The sequence below is a fragment of the Megalopta genalis genome, chromosome 3, assembly GCF_051020955.1.
Source record: "Megalopta genalis isolate 19385.01 chromosome 3, iyMegGena1_principal, whole genome shotgun sequence".
NCBI classification, from domain to species: Eukaryota; Metazoa; Arthropoda; class Insecta; order Hymenoptera; family Halictidae; genus Megalopta; species Megalopta genalis.
The window spans coordinates 15132880-15160074 of record NC_135015.1 but is presented as its reverse complement, the minus strand read 5'-3'; the positions used below and the strand labels follow the sequence as shown (position 1 = coordinate 15160074).

The 27195-nt window shown below is 35.3% G+C and overlaps 3 protein-coding genes across 5 annotated transcripts; 1 reads left to right on the top strand and 2 right to left on the bottom strand.

Moving 5' to 3' along the window:
• The first annotated feature begins 231 nt into the window (after positions 1 to 231).
• Positions 232 to 7192, top strand: DCAF12 (DDB1 and CUL4 associated factor 12-like protein). Its single transcript, XM_033486125.2, has 8 exons — positions 232 to 367; positions 489 to 831; positions 918 to 1026; positions 1107 to 1562; positions 1646 to 1876; positions 1956 to 2240; positions 2318 to 2483; positions 2559 to 7192. Exons 3-8 carry the CDS (start codon positions 944 to 946, stop codon positions 2712 to 2714), a joined length of 1377 nt encoding a protein of 458 aa, XP_033342016.1. The 5' UTR covers positions 232 to 367; positions 489 to 831; positions 918 to 943; the 3' UTR covers positions 2715 to 7192.
• An 855-nt stretch (positions 7193 to 8047) lies between these two features.
• On the bottom strand, positions 8048 to 24664 carry sigmar (Tumor necrosis factor alpha-induced protein 8-like protein sigmar). Of its 3 annotated transcripts, XM_033486209.2 has the most exons (6): positions 24342 to 24663; positions 11145 to 11223; positions 10879 to 10987; positions 10448 to 10554; positions 9753 to 10024; positions 8048 to 9266 (listed from the first exon to the last, which is right to left on the bottom strand). In XM_033486209.2, the coding sequence occupies exons 5-6, from the start codon at positions 10020 to 10022 to the stop codon at positions 8913 to 8915; spliced, it is 624 nt and encodes a 207-aa protein (XP_033342100.1). In that variant the 5' UTR covers positions 10023 to 10024; positions 10448 to 10554; positions 10879 to 10987; positions 11145 to 11223; positions 24342 to 24663; the 3' UTR covers positions 8048 to 8912. The 3 variants fall into 3 exon arrangements, with proteins under 3 accessions (XP_033342100.1, XP_076376308.1, XP_033342098.1); XM_076520193.1 differs by lacking the exon at positions 10448 to 10554 and having other exon boundaries at positions 24342 to 24661; XM_033486207.2 differs by lacking the exons at positions 10448 to 10554; positions 10879 to 10987 and having other exon boundaries at positions 24342 to 24664.
• A 572-nt stretch (positions 24665 to 25236) lies between these two features.
• Positions 25237 to 27165, bottom strand: betaggt-I (geranylgeranyl transferase type-1 subunit beta). The gene is made up of 3 exons (XM_033486206.2): positions 26260 to 27165; positions 25790 to 26150; positions 25237 to 25706 (listed from the first exon to the last, which is right to left on the bottom strand). Exons 1-3 carry the CDS (start codon positions 26803 to 26805, stop codon positions 25594 to 25596), a joined length of 1020 nt encoding a protein of 339 aa, XP_033342097.1. The 5' UTR covers positions 26806 to 27165; the 3' UTR covers positions 25237 to 25593.
• Positions 27166 to 27195: the final 30 nt, after the last annotated feature.

Genomic DNA, 27195 nt, shown 5'->3' with positions numbered 1-27195 from the left:
TGATTCATTTATCGTTATTACTGAATAAAGAAAGTCTATAAAAATATTTTACGTGAAAAGTAGACAACATGATTAGAATGTTTCAGTGGATTTTCTCGAATTTTATACAATTTTGCTGCTCGTTTCAATATGGCGATGGTTAGTTGCTTCGGATCACGAAGGTCTCTTTACTCATGAATTTCGTGACATTCTTTTCTATTTCGTTGTATAATTTTAATATAAAACTCTGATATTCGTATAATTCATTGTAAGTGCATACAAGTTACGTAATTATGAAGTTCTGCAGCTACTAGACAAGGGATTACTTCCGACGATAGCTTTGCTTAGGTAGCTGGATAGATTTGGCAATTACCGTCCTTTTAATAAGGTTTGTTAGATTTTATAAATAATATGTAATATTATATATCGTGAAATTATCATATTCGAAAAAGTTTTACTTTCATTTTTTTTTTAATTCCATAAAAATTCATAGCTTGATTTTGTTCTAGTCAAAGGAGAATTGCTACAAAGAAGAATTTCTTCTTATTTTATTACACACCAACCAAGTTTATAAATATTTCGACAGTCTAAATTGGGATTTTCTTTGACACCATTGTCTGTATGCAAGAATCTTTCAATGTCACGAGAAAAGTTTATCCATCATTACAATGATCGATTAATCTGTATACACATATAAACAACATGATTGATCTATTGAATTCCTTGTGGAAGTTAAATGAATGAAATATAACTTTTATTATAATGACAAGAAGATCTATTTATGTCCGATTTAAAAAAATAATTTAATTGAATGTAGTAATCAAGCATATTTAACATAATATTTTTAAGACTGTAAGTTAAAAATAGTCTCGATTATTGTATACACAAGAGGTAATTTTGTTAATTACCAAAACAATTTTATATGCAACAAACTCTAGTTTACAAATTATAAAATTTAAACAAAATGGCTGAGACACAGAGAATGACTGTCTACGGCAGATATCCTCCTTGTGCTGATGCAGACCGCTTAGATGAACGTCGTGCAAGGTAAATTAAAATATGAGTATAAATAATTTTTATATATATTTTAATTGTGTTTTAACAATTATTTTGATTTTTTTATACAGATTAGCCTTAAGTCTGGAAAGAAATCGAAAGCTAGATAAGCAAGAAGACTTTGTGTGTTATGAATCAAGTGACGATGAAGCAGAATCTATAAATGAAGGAAAACAGTTTTTAAGGACATCGTTTAACTTTGTGGACTATGTATGTGCTAGGGAAATAGATACAAGAGAAGTGCGGAAAATTAATCAAGAATATGGATTTCGCCATATATTGACTCATGAATTATTTAAAGAATATTCAGTTAGTTTAAATAATATGAATAAAGTTTTTTGCTCTCAGTGGTTAAGTGATAGACAAGTAGTATTCGGTACAAAATGCAACAAATTGATGGTTTATGATGTAGCAACACAAAAGTTAGATCAAATACCATCTCTGCATGGAAGACAAGTTAATTCAGGAGGTGCTGCAGTTCCCGAACAACAATGCGGTATACATTGTGTTCAAATTAATCCGTCAAGGTACATATATACAAAAGTTTATATTATTTGAATTTAATGTGTGATACTTTTTAAGCTAAAAATGTTCTTTTCATGCATTACAGAACACTTCTGTCAACTGGAGCAAGAAATAGTAATGAAATTGCAATATACAGGCTACCAACATTAGACCCAGTTTGTGTAGGAGAAGGTGCACATAGAGATTGGGTTTTTGATATGTGTTGGTTAGATGATGAATTTTTAGTTTCTGGTTCTAGAGACACTAAAATGGCTTTATGGCGTATTGATAATGACCTTGCAGAAGCTCCTGATAAAGCAGATGTACCCACACACAGGTGCAACTCATGATGCAAAGTATAAATAGCAATGTATTTTAAAAATGTATTTTAATCAATTTATTTCTCCTTTAATTAGGCTAATTCAACCAGTCTGTGTAAAAGAATGCAGATCGGCTCAAAGAGTGCGTGCACTTGCTTTCCATAGGACATACAAAGAAATTGCAGCACTTACTTTAAATAGTTTTATACACATTTGGTCTGCTGAGACGTTCAGACAAAAAATATCTAGAAAATTACCAGTTTCCCAAGAAAATGTTTGCCTTGCAGTACAAGATAATGGTGTATATGCAGTAGGATGTCGATCTCACACTTTATTGTTAGATCCAAGGACATTACAAATTATTAAAAAAGTACCATCGCGGTATGTAATATCTGACTCAAACATATTTATTATAATTACTGTATATTTTATTAGCAAGTTATATTTTCCTTTTACAGATACAGCGGCTGTGGAATTCGATCAGCCAGTTTCCAGGGTTCCATTTTAACAATAGGGACAGGATTAGGAATGTTGATGTTTTATGATGTCAGAGCACAGAAGTATCTCGAGTCTTCAATCAATTCTATCAGAACAGTTATACTGAAAGCTTCTAAAGGATATGTAGTAAGTTTCGTATTTTTCAATCTTAATTTAAAATTATCTTTGTGTGAAAAACTAATATTCACATGATGATAATAGTTTCCTGATGAAGAATACATTGATGGATTCCAAAACGTGAGATATACGCCTGCTATATATACTCATTGCTATGATGGATCAGGTACGCGGTTATTTGCGGCTGGTGGTCCTCTACCTATGAATCTTTACGGTAATTATGCAGGATTGTGGCAATAAAATAATCTTAATTAAATATTGAATACCATCGATTTTTACGTAAGTAATAATAATTTGTACATTTAAATTACACTGTCCGACACGATTTTCGGGTTCCTATGGCCACTATGAAATTCTTGTAGAGTTCACTCCCTGAACAAGAATCCGAAAACCGAAATGCTCCATCACCTTCAGTATTTTAAATAAACAAACTTTTGTAAAAACCCAAAATTTTCGAAAAAAATGAGGTATTGCATGAAAAGTAAAAACGTTAGAGAGTTTCCCGAATATAGTGGCCATGCAATTTATTAATTGTTTTTGGTCCTAAATAGCAATAAATTAATGTCAAAGTTTTAAAAAATATCGACGTGAGCAGTTTCTGCGCAATATTTTTGTATTTTTACGAAAAGTTTTTTGTTCGGCATGAAAACTCTACCCAGGATCGGATTCTGTAGACATTTCTGAAGAAGAAACGGCCCGGTAAAAGTGTCGGGACGATATACATTTCGAGTAGATCGAGAAAATGTTCGACGGCAACATGTTACGACATTTTACCGCCATGAGCTTCGCTGCTCGCTTCTCTCTGTCCGACAGGGACGAAGCTACGCGTAATCAACACCGACGGAGGGATCCAATGGGGCACCCACTTTTCATAAATAATATCTGAATTTTTTTTAGTACTTCAATGTTCTGTTTTTTTTACATATTTCTGTGGATAATAATCACCAACTGTGATATATTTCACAAAAAAAATCACACCAGAGTATTTGAAGTTGGTAACACTAATATATATAATTTTAAGTTTCTAACACTAGTATAAATTTTGACTTCTACGCCATATAATTAAATAAATATTTAAATATATATTTAACGATATGTTTCAAGACGTCAACACTTTTTTAAACTTTGACATCAATTTGTTGCTATTTAGGACCAAAAACAATTAATAAATTGCATGCTACTATATTCGGGAAACTCTCCTCTATCTTTTCACACCAATTAGAACTTTCTAACGTTTTTACTTTTCATGCAATACTCAGTTTAAAAAACTGAGGGTGATGGAGCAATTCGGTTTTCGGATTCTTGTTCAAGGAGTGAAGCTCTGCAAGAATTTCATAGTGGCTATAGGAACCCAGAAAAAAAGTTTGATTTTATCGGACAGTGTGATCTGAGATATATTTGAAGAGGTATATATGTCTGTTCACGTCACTCCAAGATCTTTTATTGTCTCGTATTATTTTATTATTTTCTATCTTTTCATGAAATTTCCTTTAATTTACTTATATTCTGTACAGAGTGTTTCGCAATTGTTAATATCGCGGAAACATAAATTTCTCTACACTACTTAGTAAACTTAAGATCATTAGTTATTAAAGAAATAAATTGAAAATGTAAATTACTTATTTCCTGAGAAGTGATTTTGTTTTCAAGACAATTCAGTTTAAATATTACGTGGATATGTATACATATATACGTATAATCAATATGGCATTCTAGCTTAAAAAATATTACAAAATAAAAAGTAGCGTTTCCCAGTTTTCTTATAAATGTACATTCCCCATATCATAACATACTCTTCAATCTTGAGAAATCATGCTTCAATGTATATGTAACAAACTATTATTTAAATCGAATTTTCTCAGAAACAAAACCTCTAATGAAAATAGTACATTTAAGATTTTTTATTTATTTTTTTATATAAGAATGAAAACTATTCAAGTTGTATTATCAGGAGCGAAATACTCTATACAGATTCAACTCTCTCTCTATTACAACTTTACAAAACATCAAATTTGACAAATTTTATGATGAGACTTTTCAAATCTATTACGATATTTGAACATTTTTATATTTCATAAGTAAGTAAGGGAGTAGAAAAAATAATAATAAGAAAAAAATGAATCCTTACGATGTATATACCTCGATTGCCTGATGAATGAAGCGAAAGAAGAAATAATTATCATATTTCTATCATTTCATTCACATATTTAGTTAGTCGTAAAAGAAAATTTCATTTCAAAGTCTCATTTAATTCAACAATCATTAACATAACAATGTATCAGTATGAATGAAAATGAAATTTTAATCATATAGCTAAAATGTATACTGGGTAAATGATATCATGATTTTACATCACCAGTTTGTAAGGATAGGAGAATGATTTCTATCATTATGTAACATAAAATTTTGCGCTCGCACTAGTTATTGTAGGTAAAATTTAACAAAACATTGAATGAAGATCTCTTTTTAGATTATAATGAGAATGACTTTTTAAGAAGTGATAGTAATACTGCCTGCATATAGTGTGATTTAAAAACACATTGTATTCCATATTGTACATCCTCCATTTGTCTGAAAATTTAGAAAAGCGAATTATTAATCAACGAATAATACTGCAATGAACATTAAGTTTTACCAAATACGATTTATAACGTTGAAATTTAAATACTGGCCTTAAACGAACGATATGTATTGTGATGCGTACGACATGAAGCACTTCAAACTGTAAGCTTCTTTGGGGTGATGGTATGACTACGCGTACTAGATTTTCTGCATTTTAATTGTCTTATGACTGTACTACTTATGATTGAAATTTACTATCTGCGATTTGTGACAGAAATAGTTTCTTAAATACTACGTTAGTTCCAAGAAATATTCGTTTTGCCATAGGCTAAAATTTCTCCTGCATAATTCCATCTATACAACTTTTTATATATCCAACAAAATAAATCTCATAAAGTCAGTCAAACAATCACAGTCGTACACTGAAATGAAACATCAGTGAATAGTTGCGAGGTATATCAACTTTACATTTCTCGCGGTGTCAATCGCATCACAATATACAATAAATATGTGTTATATAATTTTATTTTAGGCATATAATTTTATTTTTGTATCATTCATTTCTGTATCACAAAGTAAAACATCAACCATACGGAATTTTGATTGATGTTCGATCAATATTTTTAATATATGCGGCGATTGTTAATATTTTGTTAAACCAAAAATTAAAAAATATACAGTTTATTGTCTTTCAATTATTAATTAACTCGAAAAGATTTTTATTCAATATCTTTATAAATATTGAATATATTAGTTGTAACTATCACTACTTGGGACAGAGAAAGGTACAATGCAGGTATTTTAAATAGTGGCAGCTCAACATTAATTGGATTTAGTACTCATGTGTTAGACAATTTTATGATGTTGAAGTATTAATGAATGTATTATAAATTGTGTGCATTTACAATAAGCTATAATGATATGCAGGACCTGTGATTGTATAAATGTGTTTGTTGGATGCAATTGAAACAATTCATTTTAACAAATTCGTCTTTAGCAAATGAGATATTATACTGTGTATAAGTATGAAATTAATTATGTGCGATTATTTTCAAGATCAATTACTAAAATTTATATTTGATTCGAAAACTGAATTAAATTTAAATTTTTAGTGTACAGTAGTCACCCCCATATCCGCGTGGAAGATGTTCTAGGCCCTACCGCGCGGATAAAACTAATATTATAATCCATGTAAACCATAATATTTGTGTAATATTTATAAACAAAGCAAAATCAAATTGCAAAAATACAATACGGTAATAATAAAGTATACTGTACACTGTACACTATATCGTACATTTTCAGTGTACTTTGTTTCGGTCTCTATTTCTCCCTCTCTTTTTTTTACCCAAATAAAGAATTATTATATGTATTATGTGTAACTTCAGGGACCATTTCAAAATTTATTGACTGTTTATTTTATTAATCTTTTAAATTTCTCGGATCGCGGGTACGGGGATCTGACTGATCTTAAAAAATAAAAGTTCGTCATTGTGTTTACAGCTGTGTTAGTATGCTAAATTTATTAATGCGAAAATAATGCAAGTGCATTTTTAATATTTAGGATAGGACATTTTAATGGATTGAAAAGATGTTGGCATATAAACAATAAGTATCTGGAGTATCAACATTACAATGAATATATGATAACAGAATATACTCTGTGTACTTATATATTGACGGATTATAAATTGTTGTCATATACTCAACGTCATTTCATTATATAATAAGTAAAAATGTGTGTTGTATCTACAAAATCGTGAATAGACTGTATAAATATGTATGTGATCGTGCATAATGAATGAGTACATTGAACATATTTCACCATTAACTACCACATGTACTTCTAGCGTAAATACTACAAGAAGAAAAATGCTACAAAATACCAATAGTTCTGTTTTGCAATAATTTTATGCATTTTTGATATTTTTAAAAAATACATACCTTATAACAATTAAGTTTCATCCATTGTTTTGATATGAAACACTGTAAACAATACTGAGTAAAACTACCATTGATATACAATGTATTATATAATATCAATGTTGAAACGTTCTAATTTTGATGCTAGTACAATTTAAACAAGAACATCTAAACATTATACACTTTGTCTGAATTAACATGAAAAGTATGAATAAATAATTTTTATACTTAAATATACGTATAAGTTATGTATCAATTTTGTACAGTTGCAATAGCTACATTATTACATCAAGAAACGCTTTATTTAATGTTATTTCAGATTAGATAATCTATAACAAATTATTTTAGAACAACCTCCAAATATTTATCTTTATATCTTGCAATGTCTCTTTCATTTTTTGATGAGATATATCGTGTTATATGTATATTGAGTCCTTTTTTATCATTTATATATAATTAAGTCTTTCATGTACCAGTTTTTGTATTCGTTTTCGTATTTTATCGGTCCTAAAATGTTATTATAAAAATATAAATATTTTCATTTTAAAAGTAGTAAGACATGAAGATTATTTTTTAAAATGTTTTCTTACAATTTTAGTTTTTAACATTACAATACGTTCTTAGGAAATAATTAACATATGTATACAAAAATATTTATATACCTCAGTCATACGCTATTAATTTATTACATCTTGCAAGTTGCGAATAAGGCTAAACTTTAGGAATGTTAGTTAGAAAAGTTAGATGCAATTAGATACCGGTTTAGGAAAATAAAAAAATTTTATGAACTGGTTTGTACCAACCGGTCGAGTCCCATCACTGGGATGTTCATTAGCATTAGATGACCAGACGATTTTTGTTGTTGAATCAGGAGTTCTAGGAATATGTCTGATTACTTGGCTTTTTATCAAGTTTCACGTACGTTTTCTTACAATTGTGCGCAACTACATCTATTGTAAGCACTTCTTCAGATAAATTCTATCTTGAAATCAATAAATACTAATACTTATATAGTACTTTATAATATATCAATACTATATAATACTTTAATTGGAAAGATAATGGTTGAAAAGAGATAACAAATTAAATCGATCTTATCAATAATTTATTAATGGTATATTCGTACAACGTTTTTTTTATTTCATTGAGAAACATCACAAATAATATGTAAAGAGTGTATAATGTGTACAAAACACGCGTAAACCGCGATATACTTGTAGTACATGTAGTAATGCAAATTTTTTTCAATTCGATTATTGATGCTTAGCCATGATTATATTAGATATGTTGTGTGTTGGAAACGTAGCAAGGCGCAATATAGGTAAAAACGCGAGAGCAATCTTGCCCTATAATGCACTTTCGATATGTTAAAGTATAGTTCTTGACGAGTAGAAGATTAATGCCTTTAACACGATTTTTTTTTCCAGAGCGTGTGTGTTCTATTAGCGTGATCGCACCGATAAACTGCTTCTTTCACGCGGTTATTCTGTGGAGATTATTAGTGAGGCGTTTCTACCGTCATCACTATGAGCCCATTGTCGGGCATAAATAAGCTCATATTTCTTTTTGGTATAGATTGACAGTCCGTATCCTAACACGCAAGTTACCGTAAATAAATATACATTAATCGTACAATATACATTCTGAAAATAAATAGAGTATTTCACAATTATTGCATAAATCAGTGAGCACTACTATCGATCCGTTCGCGCGAAGACTGAACTGTATCCCCGTATCGACAACATATTACTATCTTTTATTTAATCTGTTGTTTTCTTTTTTTACAGGCAATCATAAGTAACTGTTCCACGATTTCATTCCTTATCGTATTCGAAAAAAGAATACCCTTAACAGTTTCCGCAATGATAATAATACACCGGCAAGTTTGGAAGTTTCCATCCCATTCTTTTTCTAGCGTGATCATGAAAACACGGTTACGTTAACCAAAAGAAATCAAAGATGCCCAGCATCTAAGGCCTTATTGATATCGCTAACTAGCATCCCCAAGATAGGTCTGTGTTCAGAGTCCTGTCTGAACACAGAATCCAAAAAGTCGGAATGCGTTAAAAAGTCGAACATCTGGTCACACCGGTCCTGAGATTTGTCCGTGAGATGTGGTTTTATGAGCGACTGTATCGCAGCTCTACATCGTTCCAGCGACTTTATTAAATAAGCTCTATCGAAACTGAATTCTAGCTCATAAAAGGAAACCACAGACATCGCCACAGCTCTCAGAGCATTTCTTATCTCGACAAGCTTCGCATCGTCAGTGGCGTACAATTGTTGATTACGTTGCAGCAATGCCACCTGCAACAAATATTATCGTCAGTGGAAGAATAAAATATGAACTTTTTATGACGCTAATGGGACTCGTAACAACTATTACTTGTAATAACTATTGCAAATGTTCAGAATACCAAGAAAAGATAACATCTGTCGCTTTTCAATGGTTCCAACGTATTTCAATTGAACAGACTAATCTTTTAGCCATCTTTTCCCAAATGAAACCTCGCGATCTTTTACCTCGAAATACTTGTTGTACAATTGTTCTAGTTTCTTTGGAATGAATTTCAGTTATTTTTGACATCACCCTTTCCGGCAAAGAAAAACGTCGAAATACAGGTTCGACACAGTTTAAGAAGAGAGTAAAGCTAAAAATAGTAACTCTAATTTGACACGATTAACAGCGAAGGCGAGGGGAACTGGTTACTCGGTTTCATGAGATTGTAACATTTAAGCGGATTGTCTGCTTCCGATACGTGTTTAAGGAAGAGCATCGGCTGCCTGAACTACCTTAATGGACAATTTAACGATATTTTTCAAGACTTTCTCCGGCTGTTTCTTGTCCAAGCTGGGATTAGTCTTCGCAGCTCTCTCCATGAGCTTATACAAATTGTCTAATAGCGAAGTGGTCGCGTCATCTATCAGAAGCGACCTTCCTGCTCCTGTGGACACAACTCGACCTAGAAGTTTCTTTTGTGCGCGTAGACCTAAATCGCGGGCACGGCTTCCGGTGCCACTGGCGGGATAAGATCCGCCATTCAGTGCCGTCGCCGACTGCATCACTAAAAAAAAAATTAGACATACTGTAGGCGGACGTTTGATGTGATAAGAGAGGAAACCGCACGCGCAGAGATACAATAATAAATAGTAGACTTCTATTTATACAAATATAAATTTTTATACATTATATATTTATACAAATATAAATTTTTATACATATATAACTCATTCAAATTCAAACTTTATTTACCGAAAGCCTATTAACAGAATTTTTCAATTATCGTACCATAGTAAGAGAAATCTAGACAATTTTTTTTCACATGGTGATTCTAAATAAAATTATTAGTATACGATTAAGACAGTACCACTAATCAATTTATTAGACAGTTTTTAAACGTGAATTGTAGACTTTCAGAAATTATAAAATCATTGTACAAAGAAATTTCGGATGGAATCTAATATCAAGAAACCTGTGTTGTACTTACAGAATAATTGTCAGTTAAACTTCTTCAGTAATACCAATGCGATGATCAAAATGAAATTCACTACTTAGTGTTTCGCAAGGTTTCCACGTCGAAATGAGAGTGAACATCTGTTTCTCAAATAATAATCCGAAGAGAAATTAACAAGGAAGGTAATAACCGTAAGAAATTGAAATAATAACAAGCGGTCTGTTCAACGAAATGGAAAAACAGTTCTTGGAGCTCAAAGATTGCGTTTGAAGATTTCCGACACATTTATTGGAACACATTTAAATGAATTTCCAAATAACGATGGATGCAGAGAGCTTGATCACTGCGAGCACACGTTTTGCTCTAACAAAAAATCGGAAATTTTTAAATCGTTCTTGACTGACGCGTGTTGTCGATGATTCATACACCAATATTATCTTACCGACGAAATACAAGGAACTTACCATCAAACATCGATGAACCGCTGTTTCCTCTAGGCGATAACGGAATTGTAAATGAAATAAAGAAGCGGGTTGCGTTCTGTGTGCACGGTTGAAACTCAGGCAAAAGTAACTAAAATAACCAAGGGCATAAAATGATGAGTCGATGGATTCCGTAAAATATAAAACGATCTGTTGAAATTAGGTGAACAGTGTCAAATTAGTGTTCGGTGCATTCCTGTTCGTGAGAATGAATCGAAATACAGGCAATACGGGGAACACTTTTGTACCTTGGTTGCAGTCGGTTACGGCCACAAGATGATAGAGCAACCAGCTCTGCAATTCCATCACTGCCGTGCCCCACGCCACCTGAAAAAAAAATTTAATAGATTTTGAAAATAAATAACTTTTTCTTGATCGAAACGTACTTAAATATTGTTTAATTAAATCGCGTACTTCGGGAAGTAATGCAAAGAAAATGATCGACCTAGTAAGCTGAATCTTTGCACTCGTATATATATATTTTCAAATATATAATATATAATATAATATAATATAAAAATAATATTTAATATAATAATATTATTATATTAATATTAATATTATATAATAATATATTATATTTATATTAATATTATATAATAATATTTAATATAAATAATATAATATAATATATATATATATATATATTATATTATATTATATTATATTATTATTTTATATATATATAATTTGAAGTAAAAACACAAATTTTTATAAGACATTTTGTTTAAAATTGTAGGTCGAGGCGCGAAGAAGCTATCCAATCCAGTAAATTCATTTCAGTCGTCTTAGTCTTTTGGAAGAAATCGATAACTTGCACTTATTAATAAATTCCACAATCTTTAATGAAACGCCTTATAAAAATTTGTGCTAGATACGATTCATTTCGCGAAATTACTTCCGAGATATTGCCCCGAAAGATACTGGGGCAGCTAAATATTGCGAAAGATTCGTATATTTTTATATTAAACTGAAACACGAATCCCACGTTTTCCATCATTCTTATAAATATAATACTTCTATAAAGAGACCTCTCGTGACAGCCTAAACTTATTTATAATCTGCAGACTTATTTTTATAACTCGTGTCATAGGCATTAATAACAAAATATATACATGTAGAACCAGTATCGATTTTGTAATGTAAAGTTACAATTTATTACCGCGAGAAGAGAGACATTTATAGAATTTAGACAAGTTGTTGTTTATCATTAACGAAAATTTGTAATTTTTTTTTTAAACAGTTTCAGATATATAGGAGCGAAGTTACAATTACAAAGTTACAATTTAACAACATTATTATCGCAGTATTCGTCATATTTCTTGACGGCTCAATCTCTTTTCGTTCGCTCGAAAGAGTTTCCATCGGAACGCTCTAATCATTCTTGCATACTTTATATAAATATGCTTGAATAATCGAAACGCTGATGTTTATCGAACGTATTACGTTTTACATACATGCATATTTACCGTGTACTCGTAACGTTCTGATTAATTACCCACAAGTACCGACCGAATTCGATGGAAATTCGATATTACAACAGGCTACAATAAACACTCCGTCAAGCAACTTTTTTTTTTTAACTTTTCACGATACGCACGGTGGTTCGAAACGTTACGCGGATCCTGAATTTCAGCTGTATCGAACGCTAAACTATGATAATAAAAATGAACCGGCAGGTCGATAAACCTGAATTCATTTAAAAACTTCAAGCCTCTACTTTCATAATCCATCGTTCATCATCTTCTAAGCAGCGTAAGCTAGGAAAACTTTCTAAGAAAAACAAGAATGTAGCGTTCCGATGCTTTTAAGAGCCACTGACCGACATAATAAAATCCATAGTGAACAGATCGCAATTTTACAGAAAAACCAAACACGAGACAACGATCGATTTGAACTGGCTAACAGAAAATTCGAGGCAGAACATCGCGTAAATCTTAGGTAGAACGGCGGAATATTAGAGTAGAGCAAAAATTAATTAATTAACAATATTATCTAGCCAGTAAGTCCAGCGTTAAAATGGCCGCACGTCCCTTCGCAAACGTGTGTCAAGATGCCGTTAAAAATTGCTACACCACGTTTCAAAGTACTTTCAACAGCACCAAAGGTGTTCGCATTTCGAAAACCATGAAAAATGCAAGAATTGCGCGTGCAATTGCAATTGGAACTCGGTTTCGATGCGTCGAGTCGCAATAAACCATGGAAAACGGAAACACGTGAAATCCATGTTCCCGTTTTCGAATTGAGACAGCTTCGAAGGCAAAGGGTTGGCCCCCGGTGTCGACAGCCCGTAAGTCTAGCGTTAAAATAGTCGCACGTCCCTTCGCACTGGTGTGTTAAAATTGCCGTTAAAAATTGCTACACCACGTTTCAAAGTACTTTCAACAGTACCAAAGGTGTTCGCATTTCGAAAACTATGAAAAATGCAAGAATTGCGCGTGCAATTGCAATTGGCACTCAGTTTCACTGCGTCGAGTCGCAATAAACCATGTAAAACGGAAACACGTGAAATCCATGTTCCCTTTTTCGAATTGAGACAGCCTCGAAAGCAAAGGGTTGGTAAGTCTAGCGTTAAAATGGTCGCACGTCCCTTCGCACTCGTGTCTTAAAATTGCCGTTAAAAATTGCTACACCACGTTTCAAAGTACTTTCAACAGTACCAAAGGTGTTCGCATTTCGAAAACTATGAAAAATGCAAGAATTGCGCGTGCAATTGCAATTGGAACTCGGTTTCGATGCGTCAGGTCGCAATAAATCATGGAAAACGGAAACACGTGAAATCCATGTTCCCTTTTTCGAATTGAAACAGCCTCGAAGGCAAAGGGTTGGTAAGTCTAGCGTTAAAATGGTCGCACGTCCCTTCGCACTCGTGTGTTAAAATTGCCGTTAAAAATTGCTACACCACGTTTCAAAGTACTTTCAACAGTACCAAAGGTGTTCGCATTTCGAAAACTATGAAAAATGCAAGAATTGCGCGTGCAATTGCAATTGGCACTCGGTTTCACTGCGTCGAGTCGCAATAAACCATGTAAAACGGAAACACGTGAAATCCATGTTCCCTTTTTCGAATTGAGACAGCCTCGAAAGCAAAGGGTTGGCACCCGGTGTCGACAGCAAGAACGGCGGGAATAGAGATTGGCTGCAGCGTCGATGCTCGCGGATAACAGAAAAGTCTTCTCAGCGAGGCATTCCGCCTCCTCTTTTTCAGCGAAGCATTCCTTGCATAACCGTTTCACCGTTAAGCTCTACTTGGTCGTTACAGAATCAGATAAACGAACGCGGCGAAACGGCGAAGAATTAATATCGCAGGTCCGCGACGCGGACAAGGGATTAAATAGGTTGGAGCGGGCACGTATGCTCCCTCGGACGTGTAATTCGTGTCAGTAGTCGAGGTCGTGCCGGGGCACATTGGAAATGGAACGTAAATGTGCGTTCTGGTTTGTTGTCACTGAGAGTACGTATAATCGTATGTGTATCGAAGAAGCATAGCGCGGCATGGCAGATGGATCGATTTGTAAGGAGCGTCAAGGCGAGCCAGAGATTCTCATTCGAATCGATTCGGTGAAACGTCGCCGTTGTCGTTCGCGGATCGTTAACAACGTGTGGACAAACGGGCGAATCTAGTGTTCAAACATTTCAAAATTTCCGGCCATTCGACCCGAAATGCGAAACTTCGAGGGCCCCCGAGAGATCCGGGGCGATCTCGTCCCGTCACTCGAGCTTCTAGCCAACGTGCTTGAACGTGCTTGAGTTATCGAAACGCCGTAATGGTAATGTATTCCGATTCGAATCGATACCCGGGGGCACCGATTGAAATTCAAAACCACTTCGAGCCGTTAAATCGGTCGTTATTAATAGCAACAACACAGCGACAGGACTTCTTCCATTTGTCCAGAATATTGCTAACTTCTTCCAATCGATTACCAAGATTTTCACGCTGTTGCTGGACCAATCGAGAGACAAGGCCGAAATAAAAGAAATCGTCGTTTTCCGCAAAAGAGGAGTACACATACGTTCGAAATCGTTTTTAATAGCAACAACACAGCGACAGGACTTCTTCCATTTGTCCAGAAATATTGCTAACTTCTTCCAATCGATTACCAAGATTTTCACGCTGTTGCTGGACCAATCGAGAGACAAGGCCGAAATAAAAGAAATCGTCGTTTTCCGCAAAAGAGGAGTACACATACGTTCGAAATCGTTTTTAATAGCAACAACACAGCGACAGGACTTCTTCCATTTGTCCAGAAATATTGCTAACTTCTTCCAATCGATTACCAAGATTTTCATGCTGTTGCTGGACCAATCGAGAGACAAGGCCGGAATAAAAGATATCGTCGTTTTCCGCAAAAGAGGAGTACACATACGTTCGAAATCGTTTTTAATAGCAACAATACAGCGACAGGACTTCTTCCATTTGTACAGAAATATTGCTAACTTCTTCCAATCGATTACCAAGATTTTCACGCTGTTGCTGGACCAATCGAGAGACAAGGCCGGAATAAAAGAAATCGTCGTTTTGCGCAAAAGAGGAGTACACATACGTTCGAAATCGTTTTTAATAGCAACAATACAGCGACAGGATTTCTTCCATTTGTCCAGAAATATTGCTGACTTCTTCCAATCGATTACCAAGATTTTCACGCTGTTGCTGGACCAATCGAGAGACAAGGCAGAAATAAAAGAAATCGTCGTTTTCCGCAAAAGAGGAGTACACATACGTTCGAAATCGTTTTTAATAGCAACAATACAGCGACAGGACTTCTTCCATTTGTCCAGAATATTGCTAACTTCTTCCAATCGATTACCAAGATTTTCACGCTGTTGCTGGACCAATCGAGAGACAAGGCCGGAATAAAAGAAATCGTCGTTTTCCGCAAAAGAGGAGTACACATACGTTCGAAATCGTTTTTTCCAAGTCTAACGGAACTGCTGGGAAAGTCTAAACGTGCTTTTCTTTTCTGCGGGAATGATTCTGACTTACGATCTTTCGCTCGCTCAATTCAGTAAAACATTTTTCTTTGAATCTCACGTATTCCGAGTTTACTGCATAGGGCGACGACGGTTCGGCCGGAAAATAAAAGGAAAAGCGTAAGAATTCATTTCTCTCGGAGACGCCTTTCTTCGAAGACGCGTATGTTACGTTATCCTCTAATTAAGTTTTTCTCATTAATTTTGTCTCCGTCAGGTATTCGACGAAGTTGTTAAAAGAAAAATGTTATAAAATTTTCATGGCTTCGGGAAAAGTTCCCGAGCCTTGGGGGAGTTCTTTCGCTGTACGCAGCATTCGAAAGCAATCTAAATATCGGAACTGGCGGCCTCTGAAAGTAATAAGAAAATCGAGGCTACTTTAACGAAGCATATATATGTATATACCAACTAGTATATATATACGTACATGTATGTATATATGCTAGCATATTAAAGAAATTGTGGTAACCCACATTTCTTAATTTAATAACAAGTTCTGCCGATTTCATACGAAATTTCACACCGCGTTAAATATTCAATATAACGAGTCGCTAACTTTTACGTAAAATTGCAACATTGCACGAGGACAGGTTGTTTTTGATGTGCTCGGAGATACTGCTTCTCCACCTCGTGCACAATATGTGACAGAAGAAAATAGGACTGGTTCTCTGTGAAAATATTTACGATCAACTGAACTACAAGACAACATTATCACTGCAAAATAGCTCCCTCGGGAAGCTATAAATGGCTCAGACGTTTTGTTCTCGCTTTTAGGAATAATGCCACACAGAAATCTTCAACTAGATCTGCTTTTCGGTCGGCCTATCGCAACCCTTCCGTGGCTGTTCACAATTCCGTAATAGCATTCGTTCGAATAGAATGCTGCGAATAAGGGAGTTAATCGCAAGAATATCCTAATCACTTAATTAAGATGGACGACCTTTTTATCGAGTAATCGATCGCCGTTCTTATCGTTGAATCCCAATCAGACCCGATCGGAGCTTTCATCAATTTTTGCAATTCGGAGACCCTACGAAATCAGATTCATCGTCTCGGCAGTTGCACAAGAATAATATCTTTGTTAAACTTGTAATATCATCGCACTGTTGAAAAGCTCTCCATATCGAATTTCATCGCACCGCTGCTGAATATTTCTTTGCCCTATTTTCGTGGTGCACCGCCAACCAGACGCACAGCTCGTCGTGTAAAATAGCACCCATTAACATTATCGAGTTAAAACTATCACTGAATGTAGGGTAGGCATGCACGTCTCGGCTGGTGTCGTCGCATTTCCACAATGTTGCCGGTTCTCCATAAAAACGGGCGTACTCTAATTAGCGATTGCATTCTTGGCGAGCCGCGCCGCACAAATGCTTAAATTTTCGAACTACAATATGTACTTTTTTTTACAGCGGCTGCCTTACAATTTGCGATACAAGTTTTCCACTGGAAATTAATCCAATTAATTTGCGCTCCAAATTGCGGTCCTTTGGTGGTTCAAACAATGTTAACCGTTTCGCAGATCAAAACGGGCCTTTTGATCGATCTGTCGTTGAATTTTCAAACGTAACACGAACTTCATTACAAATAATTCAAAATTAAGTGAATTTAGCTCGCGATGTCTCGCGAACAAAAGAATACAGTACGAAAATAAGTAAAAATAAATAAAAAGATAAATAAAAACGAATACACAGTACAGAAAAAAGTACGAATGGGTGAACGAATAATCCACAAAAGGATTAATCTGGAGCGCAGAATCTGTACGATGCAAAAGTCGATGATATCGTGGAAGAGCATGGACAGGAGTGTCAAATTATGCGAGCATTAATTTACAAAGAAACGAGTTAAATAAATGTCCGCACAGACTGAAATGTGATTCTAATATATCTAAATGTTAGATTTTAGATCGATGTTATCCGCATATGTCGACGTATCCGGTATAAAAAGCATTTCGATCGAAAACACTTTAACGGAATCGTATCTTCGATATGCCGTACAACAAGATAACCGAGCGACGTTCGAGCTGGTCGAAATGAAAATAATATCGGCCGTGACGTCACCGTTAGCGGAGTGACCGATCTGATTAATGCTCGAGCGCCTACCTTGCACCGTTACATTTACGATATCCGACGCATTTCATTTATCGTGCTCGTATTGATATGCCAATTGTGTGACTCAGATCGGTTACGCGTACTCTCTTTATCAATCGATCCCGTTGTAATTAGGGGTCACCCACATATACAGCCGATTCATAGGCACACCGTCCGCCGCACATGCACCGGACTTACGCAACGCGCGCGATCAGCATTGCTAATCCGCCATTTCTGATGAGAATGAAATGAAGTCCCATTCGAGAACAGGTTTCCATTGATGATATCACCGTACACGGGCACCTCTCCTCGAGAATTTCACGAGAAAACAAGCAATCGATCGCAGAACTTTCGCTCTCTTTCCTCAGCCGTTTCCCAACTACAATCGATCTCGACTGGGTTACACGCGCCAATTAAACGGTTGCTCCGCGGTTCGATACCCGTATTAAGTGTTGTTAGGTTGTTACTCGCTTCTAGCCTCATCGTTTCTATAACATTCTGTACGTTTCGCGATGCCCGGTTCCGGTCTGCGAGGCTGGATAATTGTTATTTAAAAAACGTTTTCTTTTTGCAATCAAATAAACGAGCCGGGAGCCAGCGGCCTTCCGCGTTTACCCAGACGTTCTTTCGACGTACGATAATCGTACGATTCTGCATTCTATCCAAATAATATGTTTTGCATGTGAAATTAATCTTTTTGCAGATCATAAGTTGGACGTCGTTTATATACGATTTTTAGATTCGATACGAATCTATGTACTTGTTTAGGAAACGATTCAAATTTCATTTCAAATTGTTAATCTGCAATCGTTTACAAAATGTCAGTCTGTTTCAAATTCAACATGAATTTTATTCAAATAATTACGAATAAGTGAAGTTTATCCGCAAAAGAGTGAACGAGACCTGCGAGAGATTTAATTTGTTTTTCAAGAAAGGTGAAATATGTTCTGCAAAAGGATTAATTTTGATACTTGTGTTGTATTCTGTTTTGATGGCGAGATGTTCAGGCTCTCTTTAGTTTTAAATGTAGCTAAAAGGGCGAGCGTATCTTTGACGCAAGTATGAAATTTCCGAGAATCGAATCATGTGCACAAGGAAATCGTGGAACCACAAGAATATCCTTATTAAATATGGACGACCATTTCTGCAAAAGGATTAATTTTGATACTTGTGTTGTATCATGTTTGAATGGTGAGATGTTCAGGCTCTCTTCAGTTTTAAATATAGCTAAAAGGACGAGCGTATCTTTGACGCAAGTATGAAATTTCCGAGAATCGAATCATGTGCACAAGGAAGTCGTGGAACCACAAGAATATCCTTATTAAATATGGACGAACATTTCACTGATTAGAGATCCCTGTTTTCGTCATTTTTTGCTATCTAATCTCCAGAATCATTAAAATATCCCGTATCACCTGGATCGTGCGCCCAACAGACGTGTGAATTTTGACGTTACCTAAGTTTATTAATTTGATGTGTGGACAAATTATTGTTTAAACTTGACGCGTTATTAAAAGTATAAGAAGACGCATTTGAAAAATATATTCGTACTTCTCATTTCGATTGAGAACCGAAGAGCTCAAATAGGTCGATGGAACTCACATCATTTAAGTACGATTGAAGCTTGCAGGATTATTAAAATTGCTCGTAAAATGCATTAATAATTGGCGAAGACCGCATATTCCTATTTTGGTTGTTTTATTAATTCAGAAGCGTTCCAGAGACGCGTGCGCCGACAAACAAAAACCATCCCCTTTCTGCTATCTTTCTTCCGTTGTCCCTGTCAGAATGATTTCTAAAGTGTCCCACTTTCATACATTTAACCTCCATATGCTTCTCAGGTGCAAAATTTTCCCATTTTCTTTTCCTAGACACTTCCGAAGCTCGGTCGGAATGTTCTTCTCTTTATTCCCGACGTAGAATTTCGATACATACTAATATTTCATTTTATCGTGTGAAATAGTTCGAAATTGAGCGTTTAACCATTTCGCGCTATAAACCGTGCAAAAGTAAATGGAACGTGTTGAGAAGCGCGTAAAAGTATGCGAAACGCTCTAAGAATACCGCGTAAAAGTTAATCGCGCAAAAAGGCACCGCGTAAAAAGAGATCCCAAGTATATACGGTCGCCGCGAATTACGTCTTCATAATATCTCGTGTACGTAGTTGTACAAACGTTTCTATATGTATAAGCGAACTATAGGCACGTGAACTATTCAGTATGTACATATTATTGTACGTCAACTGCGCACAACTGGCGCCCGCGACATGAAAAATGAAATGTTCTCAGCTATCAGTTTACCTCGCTTGCAATGAAAGCTGTGCTACGATGCTTTCAAAACTTTAATCTAACGTTATAAATTGCATTCGAATTGATCTGAGCGAATTTACTGCACGAAACACTGTGCGAACTGGGTGTGAAAGAGCCGCGCAAAATTTACGACGTCCGTTAAAGCCTAAAAAGCGGGTCAAAAGTTTCCATTCTCGACCGTGAGAAATAAATTCCACTTGTACATATTTCCTGTCCGCTCGCTATCAACCAAAAATTAATTCTCGTTCACGGTCTGCGATTGAAAAAATTCGACGACAGATGTCACATTTTTTTTTCATTTTATTGTGAAGAGCGAGTCACCCGTGAGTCATGTAAAATTCAATATGTATATATTCAGGGAAATTTAAACAATTATTTCAGCTAGTACACGTCAAAAAGATAAGACTACGAACGCGTGACGTGCAGATACATTTCATGTAAACTGCACAACTCGAGTATGCTTAGATCGTTTGTATTTGCATATTATCGGATCACTTGTAATTTTAATTACCAATTTTGTTCAACATACTTTTCAAGATGCTGCTTAAACACGCGTTAGTTGTTTTATAAACATTGATGAAACATGTATACGTATTAATTAATCGGCAGAAACTATAAAGGATAAAATCTGTTAAGATGCTAGTAAATTGTAAAATCTAATGTTGCAAAAATTCTGTGGAAAGTTTATTTATATATTTAGCTGGTAATGATGTGCCAAACATTTCCGGAATTGCCAGCGCACGATCAAGTGAACGATACCTATTGGTGGTGGTGGCGGCGGTGGAGCGGAGTGAATTGCATTTCCCGATTCTCGACCTCATCGGTGACATCGCTTTAACAACGTTACGTTATTTTCAAATGTCAGATAAAACCGTTCCCAGACATCTGGGAATTGTGTTCATTGGAAAATATATCTCCACTTTTCTATCGTCCTCATTTCATTGGGAAACGTATTCGTGCCAATACTATTTAATAGACGCGAGTCGTAATTGAAAAGAACATGCATACATGCAGTATGCACTTTCTTTGTTCGAATTTATTGAATAAGGAAACGAACGAGGAATTTTCAACGTTATGTAAACAAAGCCGAACGGACGAATTCAAAAACGTATTATTCTCGAGCGATTGAACGCGAAACGATAGCTGCCACGAACAAACAATTATTTTCGATAAATCAATACGCTCTCTATGCCCTACGTATTTTTTTTTCTTTTTTTTTTTTAGTCTTATTGCCGCCGATAAAGCACTCTGCTTTGATTGGATATTTTATATTCGCTGTTTGCGCTCGAGCAGATATTAATATTTGTGTACGTGCACCATTTTACTTTATAGTAAAACCAACGCGTTCATTTATCTCTTATTATTGCTAAATTGATTGACCGAGCACTGGAATTCGTTATTCTTCAATTTGATGCTACTGCGTCGTTAATTACGAGAAATAATTTCAATTATTCTTTTCAACTTCAAGCAACTGAAAAATAGAGAGATTCTTGTTATACTGACAATGAGATGTTTATGGTTCCAACAATAGCCGCAAGTATCTAGATCGCATAAAAGATGAAGCCGATGGAATCAATAGTTTCGAAGAAAAGCTTGGGACAGTATTGAGAAGTGAAGTTTCGAAGAAACGTATTTGAAGTTTCACGAACGGCTGTAAAATAGTCAGCAGAAAGCGTCAATAATTTTATTCATGTTCCAACAAGTTCTGGAATTATTCTCACTTTAAACACAGTTCAGTCATTGAATATATATTATATTATAATATAATATATATAATAATAATATATTATTAATTATATATAATATATTATATTATAATATAATATATATAATAATAATATATTATTAATTATATATAATATATTATATATAATATAAATATATTATATTATATAATATATTTTTATCATCTTTTATATATCTGTACCTATTATTTACATAATATCATATATAGGGGTGTGACACCACATTTGGGGCGTGAATTAAGTTTAGAGACAAATTAAATAAAAAAATGAGCAAACGTAGCAAATCGGATTCTGTCTTATCACGTCGGTGATCATCACGAATGCTTGTTGTTTTAAGGGATTGGTGTAATGACTCGCCCTGCCATTCTCGTAAATAGTATTTTACATTCAGGTCTCCTCCCTTCTTCGTCCCCTCATTTCTTTAACGTATTTTTTTTATTTCTATTCTGAAAGATGCAGCTGTCACCCCGACAGCTGTGCAACCGCCACGAACCTCCTTGTTAAACTGAGCATCTTGTCTGAGAATATACCCACCACCTGCCTCTCAGCCAACGTGTTGAGCTTTCGCGTACAAGGGCACGTACTGTGTACACCGTAGCCGTGTGCTATGCGCACGTGGTCACACGGACGAAGTTACGAGACTGATTATACTTCGTCTACAAGGGTCGCACGGTGGTTTATTAAATGCGACTTTTTGGGAGGACCACTTTCACGGTCGATATGATCCTCCTTTTTAAAAAACGTCTCCAACGTCGAACTGTTATCGCGTTTCTATGAAAAAAAAACTATTGACAACAATAACTTATCGTCAGTCTTTTGTATGATTATTAACAATAGCGGTTTTTCATCAATCGTGTCTGAGTCTATCTTGACTATCGTTATGTGATCGTCTAATTTTCTAGCAATTAAAATTGATAAGTATCCATAAATAATTGATAAATAACGTTAGTAAAAAATAGTGCAGAATAATATGAACAAATTACTTAAATAATATAAACAACGAGGAGTCAGCTATGAAAATAGCTATACTTCTATTTCACGGTATTAGAAACATTTTATTCGAAGCGAGAAACGCGATCAAAATTGGATCAATATTTCGGTGTAATTATAAGCAACTTATTATTCGATTCGGAGTGGACTAATTATTACAGACATTATCCGACGTTTAATCCGATTCGAGTTATTCGGTAAATAGAAGTTGAAGAACTTTGTTTCTAAACTAATCACGATTCAATTACGCTTAAATGTAACTTCAAGGAATTAAAGTGATTATTGTAACTTCAATTGGTCCGTTGAAAGAGCCGGGAGCGAAATTACGAACTCGCGGAGATAGGAAAAAGAGGCTTGCGGAAAGCGGAACAGCCGGCTCTTCTGCTGGTAATTAGAAACAGACAAGTGTGCGCTGCACAACAGCATCATTCATTGCATGGTTAAAATGGAAAAGATCTTCAGACGCGTTTCGCAGAGACGAGCAAAATATTCGATAAACATTCGAACGAAAAAGCTGTTTACCCTGGCGTCGTTTACCCCTTCTTCTTTTTTTTTCAGATGCGCGGCCGACCGCGTGGATGGAAATCATGCACCGTGGAAATTGTTACACTATACCGATAATCGATTAATTCACGATCCCTTGGAGAAGGCTTTGGCCGTTATTTCTAAATATACACAATACCCTCGCTATAGCAACATTCTATTAAGCTCTCTATCCATTGGATATCCATTAGTTTCGGCCGTGGCGGAGACACATGCAGTAAATTAAGTTATACAGGCACCGGTTCGGTCGTGACTAAGTGACGCAATTAAGCGAACTCGGTTTTGCGAAACTCGAGTTTTGCCAGAGTCGCACACTTTCCTCTCTGTGAGAATCAGTGTCATGTGTGAATGATATTATAACGTGGACGTCACGAAGTTTCAATTAACTTTTCCTCTGACGGAATACGCATTCGTATTCTCCTTTAAATGACGAGGTGTTTCGTTCGGTATTGTTCGTGCGATCGAGTTTACTGCTGCATCGCGTGCGGAAAAGATCGTTTTGGCGCGATATTACTGTGTCGTCAAATTTAACGACAAGAACGATATATACAAATTTGAAACATCTATTGGGGCATTCGGGAGACTTTCTAAGGAATATCTGTGTTCAATTCGAATCTTGAAAAAACAAAATTTGTCTAAATAAATGTTGTATCGAACGAATTTTATGTTATCCATTCGCGTGACAATAAATTCGTTTATCTCGATTTGCAGATGTGTTTAGAAATATCGGTTTACAGAAATATAGTATATAGTTTGTTTATGCTGAGAAATAATTTAAATTTTAGGCGCGCACTAACCTCTGCTGATGTTCTGGGTCGCGGATGCGGCCCAACACTCAACAATGAAGTTTCTCTTTTCCCGACGATCAGAGGATAGAATACTGGATCTATTGTTTTGTTTACGTTTCACTCTGCATGAGTAACGAATTTCACCGGATGGACGAGGTTCCAGACGAGACGTTTTCGCGAACGGAACGCAACTAACACAATTCACGAAAACATGAAAAAAAGACAAAAATTCCACCGGCTACGATAGTCAGACTGCTCAGACTACTAACAGTGTCTCTTCGAGCGAACGAACGACGTCTGTTGTGCTGCGAACCCACCCTGGTTACCATGGAATCATCGTTCCGCGAGGTGGGGCGCGTGAGCCAGAGCCAGCTGCGCTCGACTCGGGCAACTTCGCAGTGTCAGAGTCAGAGTTTCCTTCCTCACACTGTGCGTCAGCTCATTGTGGTGGTCGTTGAATTGAATTTTGTAGACGTCAGTAGACGTAGACACGGAAGAATTTCGTGTGGTCATGCAATTTCAAGCCTACGATAATAAATTCATGTGCCTTTCCTATTACGTCCATGTAACATGCAATGTGGAATTTTTAATGATTTGTAATTCAATCGTTGAAGTCATATGATTACATGACTAAAAAAATTGCATGTTTTCTCGTATTGTTTGAAATATCGTAAAAGTCTTTATCAATTATCATTGTCGCTATTTTGAATGTCGACGTTATCGTATAAATTTCATAAAAAAAATTAATTTTCATAAAAACTCGAATGTAGTGTTAAGAAAATGGAGAAAGTGATGAAAATGATTGAAAATTCAAATTTTAGAATACGTTACAGTTTAATATAGGAGAATATTTGTTTTCATTGGTATATAAGGTTTTACAGAAGGATAAAATAAAAATTACAAATGCTCATACATATATTTATTGTTTTATTATAACTTTTAAAATTTGTATATAATGACACTTTGCTGTGTTTTAGTTATGCTGCTAGTTTTATTTTCACTTCTGGCATGTGCTTTCTAGACCTTTAGTAATTAAACGATATAGTTGAAACAAAAGCATTAATTACGCATTACGAAATCATAATATTCTTCTTAATTGACATTTTTAGAATAAATGGTTCTCTGCACAGAGAGCCTGTAAGAACTACGTAAACATTGGAGGCAAAATGCAAAACTGTTACTTTTTTCTTCCACATATTATTTCTGTGCGCTTGATATGGTATTTAGTTGTTGCAAGTACTTTACATAAATGTTTATAACATTACCATACTTCGTGCAGTTTTAATAAATGTTTATATGCTCTATCGGAGATATTAAAAGCAGCATTTAATATACATAAACCAGATTCTCCCAATAAGCTTAGACCACATATACCTAGAAGCAAGAAAGTTTAATATTATAAATTTCTATTGATTTAGAAAATTAATGATCTTATGTTGGTAGTAATTCTTATATACCTAAGTATGTATGAAGAGGATCGGGATGGCTATCAGCACATTTTGCCAATCCTCCTGTAATGTTATCTTGAGTTTCAAGAAGAAATGCTCTGTTCTCATCGGGGTCTGAAAACTTGTTAACATCGAGCATTTGTAGGGTCGCGCCAACCCAAAAACTGTAGCAAGTATCAGACGGTTTTCCAGGTCGTCCATGAAATCCACTATCTTGTTTCATGAGGCACCATCTTCTTAGTCTATTTAATTGATCGTTTGTCAGGACATTGTGAAGCTCATTCATGAGAAATAGACTAGCTACAGCACAGAATGTAGATCCTCCGTGTGATTCAAGGCCAGGTCCTTGTCCCATTGCTCCATCATATGACTATAATTATTGTTGAGATATTGTGCTATGATAAAATTAAGTAAACAAAGCCAGTTTTTGTTAATACTCTTTATAAGCAAACTGAAAATGAATAAAGATGAAGACTTACAATACTGTTTAAAATGTAGTCAATGGTTTTCACTTTGTCTACTCCTGACCAATCATTTAAGATGCTGGATATACAACAAGCGCAGTAAAGAAATCGCATGTCGCTTTCATTCTCGCTGTTGCTATCTATTATAACAGCTACGAAAGATCCATCTGTATTTTGACAAGCTCGTAGACCCTCGATAATAGACTTTCTGTCCACTCTGCTTAAGTCATCTCCAAGAATTAGAAGGGTGACAAGTCCAAGATAAGTCATTGCTAAATGACCACACTGGTATTTTGGAACATCCTTTGGTATCATCGTAGATGGTTGGAAACCAGAACGTGCCCCAGCTCCGGTAACTTGTAGCCTATAGATCCACTCAATTGCTTCTAGTTTCGTTTCTTTGCTAAGATCATTTAAGCAATTTAATATATCAAGTCCTGATATAGCAAAGAAAGCTATAGCTAGTCTGGAATAATCATGGTCTGCCAAACGACTGGGCACCACTTGCAGTAACCTTTGAAAATATTTAGCATGCTTTTTCGTTGCTAATTGTGGCGGCATGTTGAACGATGTCGTTGAACGAAGATGAAATACTACTTGAACTATATGTCGACGTACTAAAGAAGATAACGTTGAAATTTGTTGTACGAGTCGGAAAGAAGTCCATTAGAATTGGTAATACATAAAGTCTACTAGAGTGCGCTTCAATTCCACTATATACGTATGTATGTGTATAGTAATATGTTGCAGTAAGTTGCTGGCAGGGGGCGCTAAAAAAATTCGTTAAACGCACGCGTCGCCGGCAAACTAGCCCTTCCTTGCGCACGCCGGACGTTCGTCGCAACACTCATCAGCCGCGAAAATTTCGCAAACTACATACTACACCGGAAAACGGAGATAACGACAAACACGCAGTAAGTTAAGTTCCAATTAACCGTATACATTTGTCCG